At 59.0% G+C, this 20044-nt stretch overlaps 1 protein-coding gene across 1 annotated transcript; it reads right to left on the bottom strand.

Annotated features, from left to right (window-relative positions):
• Positions 1 to 650: 650 nt before the first annotated feature.
• Positions 651 to 11503, bottom strand: LOC130253099 (glycine receptor subunit alpha-4). Its single transcript, XM_056491390.1, has 9 exons — positions 11360 to 11503; positions 8784 to 8917; positions 8174 to 8241; positions 7291 to 7514; positions 7078 to 7160; positions 6743 to 6883; positions 6445 to 6659; positions 6059 to 6208; positions 651 to 2819 (listed from the first exon to the last, which is right to left on the bottom strand). Exons 1-9 carry the CDS (start codon positions 11440 to 11442, stop codon positions 2532 to 2534), a joined length of 1386 nt encoding a protein of 461 aa, XP_056347365.1. The 5' UTR covers positions 11443 to 11503; the 3' UTR covers positions 651 to 2531.
• Positions 11504 to 20044: the final 8541 nt, after the last annotated feature.

Below are 20044 nucleotides of genomic sequence, written 5' to 3'. Positions count from 1 at the left end.
ACAGAGCTGGAACCTCCCCTGGCCCCACCACAGAGCTGGAACCCCTCCTGACCCCACCACAGAGCTGGAACCCCCCCTGGCCCCACCACAGAGCTGGAACCCCTCCTGACCCCACCACAGAGCTGGAACCTCCCCTGGCCCCACCACAGAGCTGGAACCCCTCCTGACCCCACCACAGAGCTGGAACCCCCCCCATGCCCCACCAGAGAGCTGGAACCTCCCCTGGCCCCACCTCAGAGCTGGAAACCCCCTGACCCCACCACAGAGCTGGAACCCCCCCTGGCCCCACCTCTGCCTCATCTCGGGTCCTGTGCCGTGGCCAAGCCTGGATGGGTGGAAAGGGTCTGGGGTGACAGTGGGGGGCACCCACAGAGCTGGGTGGGGAGAGAAAGTGATGAGGTTTGAGGCTGAGGGCTTGCAGAGGGCTCCTGCCCAGCCTGCCTGGTATCTCCCCGTGGGGGTTAAATGTGACAGTCATCAATTATGTCAGAAAAATCACCCGTGGAAAGGTAATGATATCTATATGGGTATAATGGTGGGTCAGGGCTCCTGTCCCCACAGGGCAGTTGTGCCCTTGTGCCCTCCCCACCCTGTGAGTGGGAGCTGGCTGCAGTGTTCTTGGCAGAGACAAATCCCCAGCACACACCACTGAAAATCCCAGAAAGCTTTATTTGCGTAGGAAGATTGATGCTGTTTAAAAACCCACCACTGCTGGAGGCTGGCGTGGCTGCCCAGTGCCTGTGGGTGCTGCTCAGACACTGGTACCTCCCTGTTTGGCACTACCTCAGCTACTGGGGGGGTCCAGAGGCCTCCACATGGGGCCTCCCCAAAAGCAGGTCTGGCCCGGACACACGGTGGGGCCCCATGGGGAACCCCAGGGCAGGGGAGGCATGCACAGTGCTGGCAATGGGATGGAGCTGGCTCAGCCTGTCCTTGTGGGTCCCTCAGTCCCCTCATGGGGTGGCCTGGGGCCAGTTCTCTGCTTGCCCTGGCTGTGAAATGGCTGAGCACTCTGTGGGACTCAGGGGGCTCAGAGGGGCTGGGCAATGCTGCCAGTCAGTCCTGCGAGGAGGAGGGTGATGAGTGGTGCCTGAGGAGCCAGGCCAGGGATCACAGCAGCGTTTTATTCTGGGGTCTGATTTCACAAGACAGTGCTGCCCATGTCCCCCAGCCCTGCAGGGTCCATTCTGCCATGGCAGGTGGGTCACTGGAGCACTTGCTGTGCCATGGGGGCACCACAGCATTCAAGGAAAAGGTGAAATATTTCCATCCTGCCCTGCCTAGAAGACTCTGGGCCCTCTCCTGCACCCATGGCCATGGGACCTGCTGGGCTGCAACCTCCTCCAGCTCACTGTGGGCAGAGGGAAAGGAGAGCATCAACACACTCCTCTCTGGAGGACTTAAACATCACCTGCTGCTTTTATTTCCTGCAAAGCATTGAGGGTATCCAGGTCTGGAGAGCTGGAAGCCTTGCTGAGCTTGTCCTGTTGGGATTCCAGTTGCTCTCCTCTCCAAAGGAGGAGTATTAGGGATGAACCTGCCCAGGGGATGATGCACCTGGATGCTGGGCTGGGGAATGGAGCAATTTTCACCTCCATCTCTCTTCTTGGCACAGTGGTGCTACGGGAATGCAGCAGTCTGGGGATGCCACCACTCACTCTGCTCCTCCAAAAGGATTGGCCAAGCTTTCATCCCAAAAAATCTCCCTTGGAGGATGGGCTGTGGGCCCTACCCTGCTGATGATGCAGTGCCATCTGTGCCCCTTCAGTAGGACTGAGCTTGCCTGCAGCCTGCCTCAGGGCTGGCATTTCCTTGGAGCAAACAGAACCTCCCTGCCACATCCTGCCTGCAGCCCTGGGCATCCCAGGCAGTTCTGGGCTCTGCAGGGAGGACAGCATCCCCTGCCTGCTGCTTTGCTGTGCTTTGGAGCTGGCTGGGGCTGGAGGGCTATGGGGCCATTGCTGGGCAGGGGGCTATGGGGCCATAGCCAGCACCCTGTACAGTCCAGGGGCAGCAGGACTGCAGCCTAATCCCTGGCTGCTCAGGGCCCACAGCTCAGTGATGCAGGCTGGAGAAGCAGCAGTCTAACATGGTAGGTGTGGACAGGGGGAGGGTATTTTTCTGGAAGAGGATTTTCAGGAAGGAGTTTCCTGGCCACTGGTTGTGCCAAAGTACCCAGTACTCCTGTGCCCCCGGATACCCAGGGCTTCCCCCACAGCACAGCACTCCTGGGGAGTAGCTGTGTCCCTGTGCCCTGACAACAGAGCATCCCTGGGTACCTGGGGGTGACACCATGCAGGAAGCAGGAGGGGTCCCTCTCTCCAGCTGACCATGGGGACCTGTGATTGTTGATCCCCCCGCTCTGAGCCACAGAATGCAGTGGGGCACGGGGCTGCCACATGTCCAGGCTCCGAGGCCCATCCCAGCCGTGCCACCGCTCCGGGACAGAGGGAAAGGTAGTTCTGGCTGAGCTTGTGGCACCTGGGCACACTGTGGGGGTCACACCAAGAGCCAGTCATACTGTTCCAGCCTCAGGGCACCAAGTGGATGTCCTCTGAGCGCAGCACTTTGTAAACGACCCAGTAGAAGATATTGAAGACCAGGAAGGTGAAGGGGAAGACGGCTCTGGAGACGGTGTCGATGCGCTTGGCGCGGTCGAGGTAGCGCCTGCGGAGGCTGTCCCCCTCCCGCAGCACGGTGCTGGCTGCTGGGGGGCTGTACACGCCAGGGCCCTCCCCAGCCCCCTCCTTGGGCTGCAGGCACTGGCCCAGCCCGTAGCCTCGCAGGTAGAAGCGGCTCTCGCGGCTGAGCTCTTCCTCCTGGCGAAGGGAAAGGCCGTCAGCCAGGGCACCCGCTGGGCTGGCGCTGCAGGGCTGAGGCTGCACGTCCCACACACCCCCTGGTGCTGGCTGCTGTGTGCTGGGTGCTGTGCAGGCTTTGTCAGAGAGCCCCAGCCGTGCAGGCAGCAGCACGGGGCCGGCAGTGCTGTGCACGGGGTATGGTGTGAGTGCTGAGCCCCTGCCTTCTCATCCAGCAGGTGTTTCAGGGGCCATCCAAAAGCAACCCGACCCTGGCAGCCCGACACACATCCCCCAGTTTCCTCCCAGTGCCAGCTCAGGGCTTGGGAAGCCTGGCTCTGGCAGCCAGAGGGATGGGAGGACTGGTGGAAGGGGCACATAGGGGTGCAGAGTGCATTTGGTGCAGGGAGCTGAGGTGTGCAGGCACTGCTGCGACCGTGCTGTGTTTGCTGTGCAGTGGGAGTGTGACTGTGATGGTGAATAGGAGGGGACAGGCAGCTTGCTGGGGCAGAACAGGGCAGGGATGCAGGAACCTGGCACCACCAGGGTTTGCAGGGCACTCAAGTCCCTCCAAGAACCCAGGCCCTCATTTCTCCCCATGTCTGCTGGGCAGAGACTGCCTGGTGCAGCAGAGGAGGGAGGCTGAGAGAGCTGCACTCCTTGCTGGCCACTCTGCCCTTGCTCACCCTCTCTCTCCCCTTGCTGGCAGAGGGCTGCAGAGAGTGCCCATGGAATTGCATGTTCATAATTCAAGGCTGCAAAGCTACGGTGAGAGTCTGGGTGCAGCCCAGTGCCATTGTTCAGGTGCCTGGGTGCCTCAGGGCCTGGCCAGCAGTGCCTGAACTCCTCCCCATCAACAGCTGTGCACTGCTTGCCACTTGCCTCCTGCTATTTTAGCCGTGGAGAGGGTTATGTGTGCAAAGATTTGTTGAGGGATGGGCATGTGCAAGCACAGGCTGCACATCTGGCTTTTTGCTGAGTCCCTGGACTCGTTTGGTCTCTGTGGCTCAGCTCAGCTCCCCTCTGCCTTTGCTGGTGTTGTATCTGGCTGTGATGGATCCCTTCTTCCAAGGGCTGCTACAGGTCAGTGCTGCCTCACTATGCATCTGGGTGCTGTTTGGGATCCCAAACACCATCTCTGGCCAGCACTGCCCTCCAGGACACAGAGGCTGCTTGCTGAGGTCAGCCCCTGCAGGAGCTCGGCTGGCACGGGGGCTCTCATGCAGAGAGTTTGTATCCTGGCATCTTTATTTAAACTCAGCAATCCACAGGCTAAGCAAGATTTTACAGTGGGAAGAGCAGCAGTGGCTCAGATTGCTGAGGTTAGTTCTCATTTGCAGTACAGTTTTATTTCCCTGCCTCGGGCTGAGTGCCTGCAGCCACTCTGGATGGGGGGAGATGGGGTGCTCTGTGTGCCCTGGGGACCAGCAGCAACTCCCCCAGCTCGGGGAGTCAGCAAGCCCAGCCTGTTCCTGAGCCTGGATTTAGGTATCTGTGGGAGGGATTTGCCCTTAGGCTATGAAACCCGGGCTTTGCTTTCTCAGGCACAGGAGCTGTGTGTAGCACAGATGGGGCTCTGCTCCCCTCTCTGACTGAGCAGCACCCTGAGATGCTCCTGGCTGCATCCAGTGCTGTGCCAGCAGCACCCCGGGGTGGCTCTGCAGCCTCCACCTCAGGGCAGCTGCACTTTGGTCTGTTCTAAGCCAGCAGATGGCCCTTGGGTTGGACAGAGCCTCCCTCTCCCTGCCCTGGCTGGGTGAGTGTTGATCTCCAGGAGTCTGTGAAAGGCAGGGTGCAAAGATGTCTCTCCTGGCATCCAAGGGCTGATGATGGTGTAGAGGAGGTGAGGGTGACCAGGCCTGATCTCCTCCCTGGAGCTGTGGTTGACCCCCTGCATCTCCCCAACATCCTGGGAGCTTGTCCTGCCCCACACTTCTCCCTATGCCTCAAGCTGCAAAGTGCCCATGTGCCCTGAGCAGCTGCCTGTGCTGGAGTGCTTTGAACCTGCCTGCAGGGAGGCAGAGCCCTCACCCTGCCAGAGGTGTGGGCATGGCTGGGGAGCTGGGCAGCAGCCCAGGAGCAGCCATCAGTCACCCTCAGCAAAGGCATGTGCTGGTGCTGCTTTATGGAAGGGGAACCCAAGGCACGGAGTGGGGCTGTCCACAGGGAAATCTGCTCCATTCCCATCCCTCTCTCAAAACTTCTGAGCCCAGGAACTGGCAGCCACATCCATACTCTGTGCAAATCACTGGCTTGCTGCTTCCTTGCTGGCCCCCCAGTTGTTTTGGGGAGGGGAGGGTGAGGCTGGCTGGGGAAGCACGGGGGCTGCCGGAGGGTCGTGCTTTACCCGGGAGCTGGAGAGCTGCGAGAGCGTCGCGTAGGTGTGCTCGCTGCTGTGCCGGCTGCTCAGCTGCCGCAGGGACTCCAGGCTGGCCGTGCCGCTGCTCAGGCCCTTTTGGCATCCAGCAGTGTGCACCAAACAGAAACAGGACAGCGGGTGACCGAGGGCTCTACCCCGGCCCCGGGGCAGCGGCTCTGGGTGCCAGGAGGGGGATGCTGGGGAGAAGGGGGCTCTGTGTAGGGGGGGAAAAGTGTGCCCTGGCACCAGGATCTGTCTTCAGCACGTGCTGAAGGGATCTGGGAGGCTGTGAGCCTGTGTGGTGTGTGTGTGTTTGTGTGTTCTCATGTTGTCTGTGGAGATCTGGTGCCTCACAGAGTGTTTATGGCAAGAAAATGAGTGGGGCAGCCACATGCCTACCCCAAGCTTCTTGCAGGCCTGATGCCTGTGTTGATGGCTTGACAGAGGGGAGGACTATTTGCATAAGAGAGGCATCCTGCCTCTCCAGATCCTGCTGCACTCCCATCTCCAGCCCAGACCTGTCCCTGGGTGCCACCAGGTCCCTGACAGAGCAGTGAGTCCCTGTCACCGCTACAGCACAGCAAGGAGCCCAGGTGTGGGGCTGCAGGTAAGGGGAAAGCTTTTCCCCCACCCTCACTGTTTATTTTTCTGCATTTTTAGAGGAAGCAGAGCCTGAGGATGTCCCAGCAGGAGAAGGACAGCACCCTAAGCATGGCCTGAAGCACCCAGGGGTGCTGTGCACTGTGCTGCAGTGCCCCTGGATCCCTGGGGTGCCAGAGGAGCCATCTGGGGCAATGGAACACAGCTCTGCCCTGGGGGCTGCTGAGAAACTGTCCCTGCAGCCCTGGGGTGTCCCCTCAGGGGCTGAGGACGAGCAGATGTCACAGAGGGGGGGACTCACCATCCTCTGCCGTCGCTGGCGGCGGCGCAGGCGCATGAACTCCTTGTGCTGGCGGGAGACAAAGTTGACGGCGGCGTACTCCAGCAGGGCGGCGAAGACAAAGAGCAGGCACACGGCCATCCAGATGTCAATGGCCTTCACATAGGACACCTGCCAGGGTGAGAAGGGGCTCAGGGACCCACTGCCCCCCACCTTGCTCATCCCCCCCTCTGCCAAGAAGCATGGGAGCTCAGCCTGGGCGCACGGTTTCTGAGTTTCACTGTTTCCCCTCAGCACGTGTGGTGCCCCAGCTGCTGGGGCTCCAAAGCCAAGCCATTCCCAGGGAAAGGCTGCCCCTGCCCCTGGGTGGCTGCAGGAGGGCAGCCCAGCACGCAGCCAGCACTGACCTTGGGCAGGGAGGCCCGGGAGCCGGCGCTCTGCGTGGTCATGGTGAGCACCGTGGTGATGCCCAAGCCCACCCGGGCTGGCGCCGCATCCATGTTGATCCAGAAGGAGACCCAGGAGAGGATGACAATGAGCAGGCTGGGGATGTACATCTGGATCAGGTAGTAACCCATCTGCCTCTCCAGGTGGAACTTCACCTCGATGCAGGTGAACTTGCCTGTAAGGAAAGATTGCTCCAGTGGGTGAGAGGGACCCCTGGGCCAAGGCAGGGGAGTGGCAGCAGGTCCCTGGGGTGCTCACCTGTGTTGTAGTACTTGGTGCAATAGCCCAGGTCCTTCTCATCCCTGAGGATGAACTGTGGGAGTGTCAAGCCCTCTGCCACCTGCACGGCCTCCTGCTCCTCCAGCCACTCGAAGATGAGGTCGTTCATAGTGTAGCCAACTGGAGGGGATGTAGGGAGCCATGGGGTGGGGACATGTACCCTGTTCGACCCCACCCTGAACAACTGCTTTTTCCTGCTTATGTCCCTCAGAAAAAGTGAGCTGCCAGCTTTTGGGATGGCATGGAATGGGAGGGGATGGGATGGGACGGGAAGAGGGAAATGAAGCACATCTTGAACCCCTTGAGGTACTCACAACTCTCCAACTGCATGGTGCATGTCTGGATGTCCATGGGAAAGTTCTTGAGGTCCATGGGGCAGGACAGGACCAGTGTCAGCCTGGAGGAGGCAGAGGAAAGGAGAGAGTTGTTGGATCTGGGGCAGTCAGTGGGGAGAAGTTGCCACACGGAAGGCAAGAGGAAAGCTTTGCCTCCCCACTCAGGCACTGCACCAGAGGGGAAGGTTCTACCTAATGCTGTAGAGCACGTTGCCATTCTTGAAGATGCGCAGGAGCTTGTTGTCAGTGGTGACCTCGTGGAAATTGGCCCCTTTCTCGTTGGCAAAGAACAGGTCTGGCTTCCAGATGGAGTCGAGCATGGAGGGATCGAGGTCGAGGGAGTCGTCGGGGTACTCGCGGTACGCCAGGCGGGGGTCGTTCCACTGCTGCCGCAGGAACACGTTCACGCGGTAATCCTGGCACAGAGGGCGCCGCCTCAGCTGCCAGCGCCCGGGAGGAGGAGGAGGGGGAGGAGGAAGGGATGGAGGAGGAGGGGGAAGGGGCTGCCTCAGGTGAGGCTCAGCCCTGCTGTTGCTGCGTGCCTGCTACTAATAAAGCAAGGAGCAGGGGCAGCTCAGGAGCTTTCCCGTGCTGCTGGCAGCCAGGGGACATTAAAAAGCCAAGGCCACAGTGGCTGAGAGGAGGAGGAGGAGGTGGAAGACCAATAACTGCTGTCTGCAGCATTCTGCACATGGCTCTGTGGGCCTGTTGATAGTATTCAGGCTTTTGCAGAAGCACAAATAGGAAAGTTTTAGCCCTGGGACTTCCTCTGAGGTGTTCCTCATGCACCCAAGGAGGCAGGGGGATACATCCAGCTGCCTCACTGTGACCTTTTGTTAGGGTATTTCTTCCAGCTCAGGCACAGGGAATGTGACCCACACAGCCAAGCTTGTGTTAGCTGACCCCAGAGAAGCCACAGCCATGTACTATGGCTTTGCATGTCCCCACCTTTGTGCCAGGGATGGGGTCACAGGGGACCCTGCAAGCACAGCCTTGGCACTGGGACTCACACGCTCCCTGGCACAGCCCCGAGGCACTGGGAGAGGAGAACCCACCGTGCCAGCAAAACCCTCACCATGGTGGTCTCGGTGACGGAGCCAAAGCTGTTGATGAAGATGTTGCACGTCACGTTGACGGGTGGACCTGGAAAACAACGTGAAAACTCTTGGTGTGGCTGCTGAGCCACGTGTGCTCCACGGGCACATGGGGACAGCGGCTGTGGCACATGGGGGATGGTGGCTGTGGCACATGGGGGACAGTGGCTGTGGCACACATGGGACAGTGGCTATGGCACATGGGGGACAGTGGCTGTGACACACACAGGGACAGTGGCTGTGGCACACACAGGGACAGTGGCTGTGGCACATGGGACAGCGGCTGTGGCACACACAGGGACACCAGCTCTGGCATACAGGGACACCAGCTCTGCACACCCTGCATGGCTGGGCGCACACAGGTGTCCCCTGCCTGCTGCACCCCCCGGGTGTGGGGGTGAGCCCCAGCACTCCCTGCAGGCACTGCAGCCGCCCACACTGTCAGGCAAAGCGAGCACACAGTGCTGGCAGGAGCAGCTGGGACTCAGGGGACAGAGGGATGTGGGTCAGAGCCCTGCCCCAAAGCCCTGGGTTTGGGCAGCCACAAGCATGGGTCTGCCAGGTTTGGAACCCTCACATCTCCCCTCTTACCTTTGAAGTTGGGCCGAATGCGGGCGTCATAGCCTGAGGTTCGTCCCATAAGCTTGTCCAGGAAGTCAGAGGGTGACATGGGCTGGGGTGAGCTTCGGGAACCAGCTTTAATCTCCTCCCGCCCTGAGACCAGCCTGTGGGGCACAGGAGGCAGGTCAGCTGCTGCCTGCTGGCACCAGGGGTCTGCAGGCACATTTTGGCACCCCGTGGGGACACTGAGCTGCTAGGGCAGGTGGCTGTGCCTGTGCTGCATCCACTCCAGTGCCCAGCCAGCATGTTGGGGGGATCCCTTCCTTCTGCTGGAATCCTGGTGGCTTTTCCCCTCACCTGCAACAGCCTGAGTGTCACATGCCCTCATTTTGCCTGTCTGTGCTCCACCATGTCCCTTGCCATGGGGCTGGGAGCCAGTGGCTCCTGGCTCCAGGGCTGTGGCGGGGACAGGGCACAACCAGTGCTGGAGGGGGAAAGCAGGGATCTTCTCAGGTTCCACCTACAGCTCCAGCTTGAGTTGCTGAGAAAACAATCACAAGCTGCCTGACATGGATTCATGGCTTGGGGGGGCTGGGGGACACAACTGGGGCCCTGCCTGAGTGAGGAGATGTCCAGTGAGGAGAGCACAGCTGGCTTCTGACAACTTGCCAGGGGCCAAGGAGATGTGGCAGGAGAGGAGCAGCAAAGCCCACCTCCACACCAGCCTTGGCAATGAGCTCTCCCACACAGTGCTCTGAATGATGATGGAGATTTATTTAAACTGACTCTGGAGGGGATATTTTTGTGAATGCATCTTAGCCTGCCAACTTCTTCCTCCCGTCAGTCTATAATGATAATTTCAAGCAACAATGCGAGAGATGTTCACTCACCACATTGCCAGGCATGTGGCTGTGATGGAGAGGAATTAGCCAGAGATCTCTGGACACAAAAGGGGCTTTGAGCATGCTGCTGGTGCTGCTGTGTGCTGCCTTATAACTCCAGCAGGTCTATGCCCAGGTGGATCTCACTCCTGCTTGGAGCTACAACCCCATCACTACAAGAAGAGGGTGATGCTGGAAGCCCTGTAGTCCTTCTTCCAAGCTCTTTTCAAGGGGGTGAAATTCACCCTAGAGGGGTTTATGTGCACCCAGAAATGGCCACAGCCAAAATGTTCCAGTGGGGCAGTTTTCCTTTAATTGAAGAAGGGCAGCAGAGAGTACCTGAGATTCATCCTGATCAAGAGCAAAAGGCTGGGATTTTCCCTGCCAGGAGCTGCAAGAGGAAGGTGTGGTGGCTGTGGGAGGAGGGCTGCAAGAAGCCAGGCTAGCAAGGAGTTAAGTGAGGCTTCTGCCTACCACATATCTGTGAGCCATGTCCTCCTCAGCAGGAGAGGACAGCAGGGCTCTCCCCGGAGCACGTGGCAGGGAGGCTCCCGGGCTCCCTTGGCAGGTAGCTCCTTGAAGAGGCTCAGATAACTGGCTGAGCCTCAGCGGATCTGCAGCCCTGGTGATGCTCAGACCTGCGTGGGGGATGCCAGAATGCCCAGAGAGCAGCCACTTCCCACAGCATCCCTGGCAGGGCCATGCTGGAGCACAGACCCTGCCTGCAGCTCCCCATTGGGGCACTGCCTGCCCTGGGGCCTCTGCCCGACCCTGGGCTGGGCACCAGAGCCCTGGAGCTCAGCACCTCTGTGGAGCGAGTGGGTCTGGAAAATGCTGATGTCTGCCTAAAAACACTGCCCTGAGACAAGCAGTTTCTGCAAGTGAAGCAATTCTGTTTCACCCCTCCCTGCCATAAATGTTGCAAATCCCCCCCATACTGGCTGAGTGGTCCATACTCAACCCAGGAGTCCTGCAGCTCCCAAATCCTCCCTCCCTGACCCACCTCATTCTCCCCTGCACCCCACCTTGTCCCACATAACACCCGAGGTGGACAAAGATAGAAAAAGGGACCTGGGGGTTTTAGATTTTCCATCCAAATGGGCCAAGAGTTGTTCCTGCACCCATGGGACCTGGGGCACCCACCCTCGAGTGACCCAGGGTCTGGTTCAGGGGCTGTCCGGAGCTCTCCCGCCCCAAACACCATGAGCCAGGAGAGGATGTGGATATCTCAGGGGCTTTGCAGCACCACAGAAGGAGCTGTCTGGGCTATCACCTGGCTCAGCTCGCCCTTTCTCCCATGGTGGCAACTCTCCCACCGGCCCGGGGCCAGGGGAGCCCTCGGGGACTGCTGGGGACAGGCAGGGTCTGGCTCTGTGCGGCGGGGGACTGGAGGGGAAAGGTCTGCTGGGTCCCCCGGGGTGCTGGGTCAGGGTCCTGGGCAATGGGGAGCGAGGCCAGATTTGCGGGAGGTCCAGATGGGAGCTGGGAGCGTTCTGTCTGGGGCATCAGGCCCCGGAGACAGGTCCGGATGGGGGGTCGGGATCGGCGTCCCGGGGCTCGTCCGGGTCTGGAAGGGATGCCCAGGTCCCGCAGGAGAGCTCTGTCTCCGAGAGGGGGTGATTCCCGGGTACCGGAGGGGAATCGCGGCTGCCGGGGATGGGGTCCGGGTGAGGGGCAGCGGCTCGGAGCCCCGCGCAGCACCGAGCACCCGCGCCGTGCGCTCACCTGAGCGGGCCGCGCCGGGGCAGGAGGCAGCCGAGGAGGAGGAGGAGGAGGAAGGCGAGGGCACCGGCCCGGAGCGCAGCCATCCCGCCGCAGCCCGCAGCCCCGCCGCCCCGGGCGCACGGGCATGACCCGGCCGGCGGCGGCGGCGTCCCCGCTCCCTGTCCCGCCGCACCGGGGCCGCTGCCGCCGCCGCTGCCGCCGCCCCCCGCCCGCTCCCGCTCCTCATAGTCCGGGCGCCGGCCGGCTGCGGGCCCCGGGAGCCGGGCGGAGCTTCGCCCGCCGCGGCGGGGAGGAGGCGGGCGCGGCGGTGGGGGGCTCCCGTGCCCGTGCCCGCCTCCTCCCGTCCCCTCGGGGCGCTCTGCCGCCCGGCCCGCGCTGTCCCGGAGCCCCGCGTCCCCCGTGGGGGCTCCCGGGCGCGGCGAGGGAGCGACCCCGCGGGGTTTGGGAGGGTCTCGGGGCGCACCGGGGTCTCGGGGTGTGTCTGTGGCAGCGCTGATGGCTGTGCGAGGGATGCTCCGAACCGCACCGGGATCAGGGGACGAGCGGGGCTGAGGGATGTGCGGGGATGGAGCTGAGGGATGTCCCAGAGGAACCGCCCGTCGGATGGGGGGCAGCTCCGAAATCCTTCAGCCTGGCCTTGGGGCCGCAGTTCTGGTCCCTCCCGCTGGGAGCCCTGCGCTTGCCTTTCCCCGAGGCTCAGCGGATGGACAGGGCTGTCCTGGGTGGGCTCCTGGAGAGCACACGATGGGCAGTGATGCCTGCGCGATGCGGGAGCTGCAGCCGCTGCCAGCGAGAGGGAAACCACGGCAGAGGGAGGGGAGCTCCCTGTGAACCAGAGGCAGGGCTGGGACTCGGGTGCTCGGCTGACTTTGCCCTGTCCCCTGAGGCCACCCGGCCGAGCCGCAGAATCGCCTCTGGCCCAAGGCAATCTGCGATTAATTTGCAAGGAAGTAAATAGTATTTAAAAAAGATTAAAGTGCAGAATAAATTATTCCTGGCAGATATGTCAATCAGGTTTCTGTTCACTCTGCTGTGGCTGGCTCTTCTCATTTATTTTTATTAATTGGTAATGGCTGGGAGCTGCTGTACGAAGCATTGCAGGGCTGCACAGGGCAGGATCTCAGCGGAGAAGGAGAGCGCGGTGCCCCCTGTGCCTGCTCTCCCCAGGGCGAGTGAGGGGCTGCACAGGACTGGGAGAGTAGATTTTCTGTAGGAAGGCAGTGAGAGGGAGGGAGGGAGGGCTGGCTGTGCGAATCTGGGTCCAGCCCGGGGCAGAGGGGGCTGCAGGCGGCAGCCCGCGGGCAGCAGAGCTCATCCCGCTCATCGGCTCTCGCAGCACCAGGAGCTGGGACAAGTCTCCTCCGATTACCGTTGCCATTAATTGCGGCTCCCCAGTGCTGGGAGGCACAAGGCACAGTGCGGAGCCCCGGGGAGCAGAGCGAGCGCACGCTGTGTGACAGCTCCTCTTCCTCACACTGTCCGGGCTAAGCCGAGCTGACACTGCGGGAGGAGGGGAGCCAGCGCATCCTCTCTGCTCCCTGGGGAAACTGAGGCACTGGCATGGTGTCCCTGCATCGGCTGAGGAGCTGATGATGGTCACAGCGGTGTGGAGCAGCCTGTCAGGGGGCCATGAGCGTGGCAGCTCAAGATAACCAGCTACAAGCCATGAGTGCACATGCTGTGGTCAGCAGGGCGCTGGGACCGAGCTAACAAGGCTCCTGGAGAGGCTGGAGAAGCCAATGTGGCTCCCTGATGGGCAGCACTGGGGGGGATGTGGCAGCCACAGCCCTGCTGCCCGCCTTGCAGCTCTGCAGGCAGCCAGCACTGCGAGGAGCGCCGAAAATAAGCTCTGAGAAAATGAAGGCAGCGAGCATCCCACCAGGAGGGCGAAGGCAGTGCTGATTTGTTGCTGGCAGGGTCGGGGGGATGGAGCACAACCAGAGCCCCAGCAATGCCCAGGGGATCCCAGAATGGCACCTCATCCTGACATGGGGATTTTTGGGAGTGACAAGAATAGGCTTATCCCCCGTGTCCCTCAAATCAAAGCATGAGGTGTTTTTTTGTAAACAGTCAAGATTCCAGCCAGCGTTGGGCTCCTGGAGACAGGCATCCATCACCAGGCTGCCCTGAGGCTGCTGTTCCCAGAGGCAGCAGGACTGGGCAGGGGGCAAAGACCACACTCTGATCCAGAGGCTGCCAGCCTGCTGCAGCCCCCAGGGGGATCCCCGTGTCCCTGCCCCAAAGCTGTCCCTGTCACTGTGCAAGGCTCGGCTAATAGGAGACATGCAGGCAACAGAGACTGGGTTTGCTGAGATGGGGAGAAAAGTGAGATATCTTTTTTCCTTTCCTTCCACTATGTCTGAGTTCATATCAAACTGCTTCGAGGCAAAACACTTCCCTGCCAAAAATCTGCCTTCAGAGCCTGGAGAAGGGCTGTGCCAATCCACAGTGCCTCTACCCCAACCCCTCTCTGCTGCTCAGCCCCACATTGCCACATCTGCAGATTTAATCCTGTCTGATAAATGAAACTCTGAAGTGTATTTGCAGACAACACCATCACAAGGTGGGGGTGAGTCATTCAACCCCTTGAAAATAGGTTTGGGCTTTTATCCAGAGAAAAGGTTCAGGTGCTTAAGCTCAGTGTCAGGATAAAGACCAGCTTTGTCCTATTTGTATTGAGGGGTGGAGGAGAGGAAGGACAGCAGGTGAGGGCACTTTGCTCTCCATGCAGGACCCCAAAGTCATCCTGCTGCTTCCCACTCATCCTTTGGAGTGAGCACAGATTTGCCTGTGCCCTGAAGCCAAGAAAACCTGAGGCATCAGGAGGGACAGAAGCTTGGTGGGCACGGGTTTGTGGTGGGCTTGAGCATCCCTCCAGCAGGTTTGGAGGGTCAGCTGCTCTGGGCAGGGCTGGGTAGCAGCTTGGAGGCAGCTCCTGGTTTGGGGGCATTGCTTGCTGTGCATCTTTCAGCCCCAGACCCAGTGACAGGACAGGATAACAACTCTGCAATTCATCAGGCACAGTCTGATGCTCTGTGAGACTGTGCTTGTTGTAATTAGAAAGCACATCACAGGCACCTCCATCCTGTCTCCTCCCTCTCTCCTGACTTCCTTCCCCTCTCCCAAGGCTCCCAGCCAACTCTGGACATCCTCTTGTCTCTTTTGTCCCAGGACTGGGATTTTCTTTTGCAGAAACCAAGGTGTGAAATGGAGCCTCTGCGTGCAAGGGCTGCTGTGCACTTCTCTGCACCAACTGCTTAAATGCTTAATGAGCCCTGGGGAGCAGAGCACTCCTTGTGAAAGGTTCAAGTTCTCCATTGCCTTCAGTTTAGGGCTGTGTCAGCTCTCCTTTCCCTTTTTTAATCCTTTGACCAGTGAAAATAAGGGAGAGCAGGCACAGTCTCATCACTGTTTCTAAGGAAAGCAGCAAAATAAACAGAAAACCCCACGTGCCTGCACTCGGGGTGAGAACATCCCCTCCACCCTGGGGGGACACGGAGGCAGAGTCCCCCAAAGCAAACATTTTGAGGCATTTAATGGGGTGTGAAATTAATGCTGGAGAAAACACATTCTTGTGGGTGGCTGTGCACTGCTGCCAGCCCGAGGCTCTCCCGGCTGAGCCCAGTTTGGATGTTGTGTTGTCATGTAATGTCACTGTTTTGCCAGTGTCATGCTGGTCCCTGCCTTTTCCTGGAGAAGCTGTATAATGGGCTGTGGGTGCTTTTCTTTCCCAGCAGGAGCAAAAATCATCTCATTGCAATAAATGGTGAAGGGATCAGTAACTGTAGTGGTGCTTTGGTGGGAGGACTGGGGCCCCACTGGCACCAGAGCGTGGGCAGAGACCCAAAGCTGCCCCCATTCCTTAGCAGGGCAAACAGGCACTGGGCTCAGGTATAGCAACCAGAGGGACAGGGCAGGATGTCCCTTTCTGTGGCCTGGAAGGTTGCCAGGGGTATTTGGAGCTGCTCCTAAAGAAGGTGGCATGGTGTAGGAGGAGGGGACAGGTGGCACTGGGGACCCCAGTGGGGGCTTGGTGTTTATGCAGCAGTGCCAGCAGGATCCAGAGCCTCACCAAGCAGGGCAGGGTGACCCAGAGAGGCTTGCAAGGTGAACTGAGACGTTGGTCCCAACTCCAGCAAATGGTGCTCTATGATTTTGTGGCACTTTTCCAGGCTAAAAATACCCCAGCTGCTGGTGCTGGGGGTGGGCTGTGCGTGCAGTGGCTGTGAAGGGATGCTCTGTGCTGCAGGGCTGGCCAAGGGCAGCTGGAGCAGCCGGCTGGGGTGGCCCTGCCAGCAGCCAGGGGCTGCCCCTCCTGCTCCAGGAGCAGCCAGGCGCACAGGTCACCTCTCCTCTCGCTCCAAATGACCTGGCACCTCTCTCCAGGGCTCTGCCAGATGCAGCTGCTCATCCATCAGTCCCCAAAACACTGTGTGGGGACAGAACATCCTCAGTGAGCGCTCTGAGCTGTGTTTCAGCCTGGCACTGGGCTCTTTGCTGACCCCAGAGGGTCACTCAGGCTCATCTGGAAGTGGGATGTTGCAGCAGGGCTCCTTTTCCTAACGAGGTGCAGTGAGGCTGAGGACTCAGCCCATCACTGTGCCTGTGGGGCTGCTACATGTGCTAAGGAAATGTGCCCCCAGACCCTCCACACTGGGCTGAGAGGACTCACCTGTCCCTGTGTGTCCCACCTGCTGGGGAGCTGGGCTGGGACACCAGAGTGGGTGGCTGGAGGAGGCAGGGTCGACAAACCTCTCTGGGGCTTGGATCCAATCCCAGTGTTGGTCCTGCAATCTCAGGATCTCAGCCCCATCCAACTTCAGTGCCCTCCTGGCCATGAGAGCAGCCTAGTCCTGCTGCTCTCTGCCCTTCCAAGCAGATCACTCAGAGCATCCTGGAGCCCCTGAGCACCTTCTCTGCAGGCTGGGAGGATTTTCATCTGTTCTGAAAGCCATTAAAGAAAAGAGAGCCCAGTGCTTGTTCTTCAAATCCACCCCATCAACAGGTGCTTATCTGTCTAACACATTTCTGATACTTTATGGCAGGTTCTCAAGGAACTATTTTGTGTACATCCCACCCATCATGTCTAACCAAGTGACTGCCACCCTGGCCTGAAGACATGGGCTGGATGGTCCAAATTTTCCTTTGTCTGTCCAAGGGCTGTAGACCTTGTGTCTCCTGGCCCTGCTTTGGGTGGACTCTGTGGGTTGTGTTTGCAGATAGAACAAGCGAGAAGGGAACTTCAGACAGAGGGAAGGCTGGAGCAATGGCACTGCCTGATCCTGTGACCTTGGCAAACCAGCAGGATGGAGATTTAATTTAGATAAGTGTCAGGCAAGACTCTTGGGGACAGCAGTCTTGCCTGGCACAGATTCCAAAACCCTCAGAGGACACTTCTCTTCCCCAGGGTGCTGGCCTGACCCCTGCTGTGGTTGCCTCCAGCATTCCCAATGTCTCTGGAGAAAACCTACTGGGCTTTGACACTGCAAGACCCCTCAGCCCTAAGCTCTGCCTTCCCCTCACCCACTGCAGCTCTGCCCTGCCCTGCACGGGAGAGGAGGAGCTGCTGGGCACTGGTGGCAGTGGGGGAGTGGGGACAGGTTCAGCAGGGTGCCCCAATCCCCTTCCCATTTGGGGTACCCAGCTCTGTGCATCCTTGGCCACGGTTGCCATGGTGATGCTCATCTCTCCCTGCAGCAGGAGCACTGGGGTTTGATGAGCTCTGCTCACTGCTCTGCCTTCCACAGCTCTCCTGCCCTCAGCCCCAGCAGTCTCCAAGCAGGAAAGCAGGAGGGGATCACCAGGAGCAGCCCATGGAGTGGTGCTGTGTGCTCCCACCTCATTGGATGGCACTGGTTTTATCTTGTCCTCAACTGGAGACCCCAGGAGGGACAAGTTTGGAAAATGGAGCAAAAATGGAACATTACAGGTGGCAAGTGTAGGGAAGAAGGAATATGAAACCAGGCCCGGTGCCTTGTGCCCCCTGATACTGCCCTGCAGCCCAGCACGGCCTCTGTGGTGGAGATGGAGAATTTATTGAGATGCAAATCCTCCCACTGCTGCCCAGATAAAACAGCAGCAGTTTGGGCAGCTGGTTCCAGGGAATATTGACTGTGTGTGGAGCTGCCACTGTGGCACCTGCATCCCACAGAGCTGGTGGATGTCACTGTGCCAGAGGAGCCGTGGCTGGGAGGGGCTGAGTGCCCCTGGGTGCTGTGGGTGGTGTGGCTGCAGAGGATGATGCCATGAGGAGCCTGATTCTGGCTTCATCCCCACCCCACCCTCTGCCTCCTGCTGCTGTGGGCTCTGTGCTGTCTGTTCTGGGTCCCTGCTGCAAGTGGCACCTTGGCAAAGCATCTCCTCTGTCCCCATGTCACCACCTCGCTGTCCCCAGGGGCTGAGGCTCATTCCTCATGCAGGGAGGGCTGCACAGGGACATCACCTTAGGAGAAGCCATGCCTGGAGCCACAAGTGAATCCAGGGTCCCCAAAGCCACCCCAGAACCTGCGTGGTGTCCATGGGTTGTTCCCAGTTGGAGGGGCACAGGAGGGTGAGAGGAATGTTGGATTTGTCTTTACAAACGAGCTGTGATCTGCTAGTAGATAAAACTATCACTAAGAGATAAAAGAAACCATGGGAAGGATTCCAGTGATTGATGAATGGGAAAAGATATTTGCCTTTACAAACAAAGTGTAGGTTTGCTCATAAATGAAATTGGATATTGGAAGCTGAAAGAAGCAATGGGGAAAAACTATGAATTCTATAAGAATTAAAAATTTAAAAAAGGGTTATACATTAGAGGGGAATCTCAGGTATCAGGTGTTCTGGGCAGTCTGTGCCTCTCAAGTACCTCAGCCCAAGGGGAAAGAGAGAGGGAAATGTGGCAGGGAAATTGGGATAAAAAGAGGCTGCATGCTCCAAAAATCTGAGAGAGCCCAGGGGAATGCCCCATGTCCTCTCCCTTTATTCTAATAAAGTAAAAGGACTCCTCTGTCTCCTTTTTGGACATAAACCTCTGGTGTTTGTGGGTTAATTTTCCTGACAAGGGTTTTATGGCTGCTGTCCCCAGTGCACTCTCTGGGAGCTGCCTGTGTCTGCAGCCCGGGGCAGAGGCAGGAGGTGCCAGCTGGGGAATGTCTGCACCTCTCACACTCATCTCCTGGTTCTACCACTGGCTTTGCTCTCCAGAAAACCCCACAGCACGGTGTCTGTGGCTCTGGCACCAAGAGCTGTGACAGCAATGCCACCCTGGGGGCTGTCACTGCTGTCCCTGTGCTGTCCAGCCCAGCCATCACCTCCCAGTGCCCTCATCCTCCAGGAGAGCCCTGCTGGCACCTGCTGGGCATCCTGCCAGCCTAAGGAGAGGGCTCAGAGAGCCTGGGTCAGACCCTGTGCCTGGTCCCTGAGAGGGGCATCACCCTGGCATGTGTGGGGACATGGAAACATCTTCCTGGGCTCTAGAAGGAAGTACAGGTCAGGAATCTCTCTGGCAGGAATCCAAGGCTGAACACTGCAGGCACAACCTCCACTGCTCAGGGGCTGCTCTGGCTGACCAGGACCTCCCTCAGCATCACTCAGCCTCCTGTGGGCTCAGGGAAGGTGTGGGACAAGTTAACACCTCCTTGGCAGTTTGGAAGCACATGAATCCACCTGAGCCTTTTCAAATGGGTCCCCTGGGCAGCAAGAAATAAATGGGGACACCCTAGAACTGCCCTGGCGCTGGCATTGCCTGCAGAACCTACTGCAGCTTCACAGGGACACAGCAATCCTGGTCTGTTTGCTGTTCTCATCTACCATCCCCTCCAAGGAGGCAGGATGACATTTATCTTTCCCTTCCAGGATTTTCTGAAAAGTAAATGAGAACAGTTCAAGAATATGACCCCAGGAATGGCAGAGTGAGAGAATAATGAACAGCCCAGAAAACATCAGAGTGAGGCATCTGTTTACCCTCCAGTAGGAAGAAAATCAAGGAGAAAGGCAGTGGATGTGAAAGGCAAATCTGCTGGAAAAGGAGCCAGGGGAAAAGAAATCACCTTCTCCACAAACCTGTAATTAATCTGAGGGACTCATTGCACTGAGTGAGAAGCTTTGTGGGAATTTCTTTTGAAATTAGAAACCAGACTAAGAAAGTTGTTTGTACCACTGTATTATCCCCAATTTCTGCAGTAAATAACAGGGCTGTTTGGTGGATAAAAGGAGCAGTGAGCAGCCAGGAAGCCTTCCAGTGCCTGGGCTGTGCTCCCACTGCTGGCACCCCTTGGGTGCACCCTGGGCTCTGCTGCCAGCCCCTGATCCCCCCAGGCACAAGCACACCTGAACACCTGCACCCACCTGGGTGACACAGCCTGTGGAAGGTGTGGGGACAGCCCATGTGTCACCTTGGGCATAGCAGGCACCCCCAGCAGCCAGCCCAGGCACAGTGCACAGCCTGGACAAGATCTTCCAAACTTAAAAACTTGGTAAAAAAGGTTTAAAAAGCCATGCTCCTGCAGAGGGAAACATCAGCCAGAGACACTGAAACAGAAGGGCAGACATCTGCTCAGCTTCTCTGAAGGGTGGGTGCGTGGGAGGCCAGCTCATGGTGCCATCCCTGCTGGCCAGCACCTCCTGGCTGCCTCTCTGCTCCCAGTGAAGTGTGGGCAGGAGGTGAGTGCTGCTGCCAGGCAGGAGGCTCTGTCCCCGGGT

This window comes from Oenanthe melanoleuca, chromosome 4A, assembly GCF_029582105.1.
Source record: "Oenanthe melanoleuca isolate GR-GAL-2019-014 chromosome 4A, OMel1.0, whole genome shotgun sequence".
Classification (NCBI taxonomy): domain Eukaryota; kingdom Metazoa; phylum Chordata; class Aves; order Passeriformes; family Muscicapidae; genus Oenanthe; species Oenanthe melanoleuca.
This window is presented reverse-complemented; position numbering and strand designations above follow the sequence as displayed.

Coding starts and splice junctions, on each gene's coding strand:
- LOC130253099 (XM_056491390.1), bottom strand. CDS start 11,442: ATGGCTGCGCTCCGGGCCGGTGCCCTCGCCTTCCTCCTCCTCCTCCTC. Junction 8,918..11,359: donor CCCCGGCGCGGCCCGCTCAG/GTGAGCGCACGG, acceptor TGTGCCCCACAG/GCTGGTCTCAGGGCGGGAGG. Junction 7,515..8,173: donor CCGTCACCGAGACCACCATG/GTGAGGGTTTTG, acceptor CCTCTGTGCCAG/GATTACCGCGTGAACGTGTT.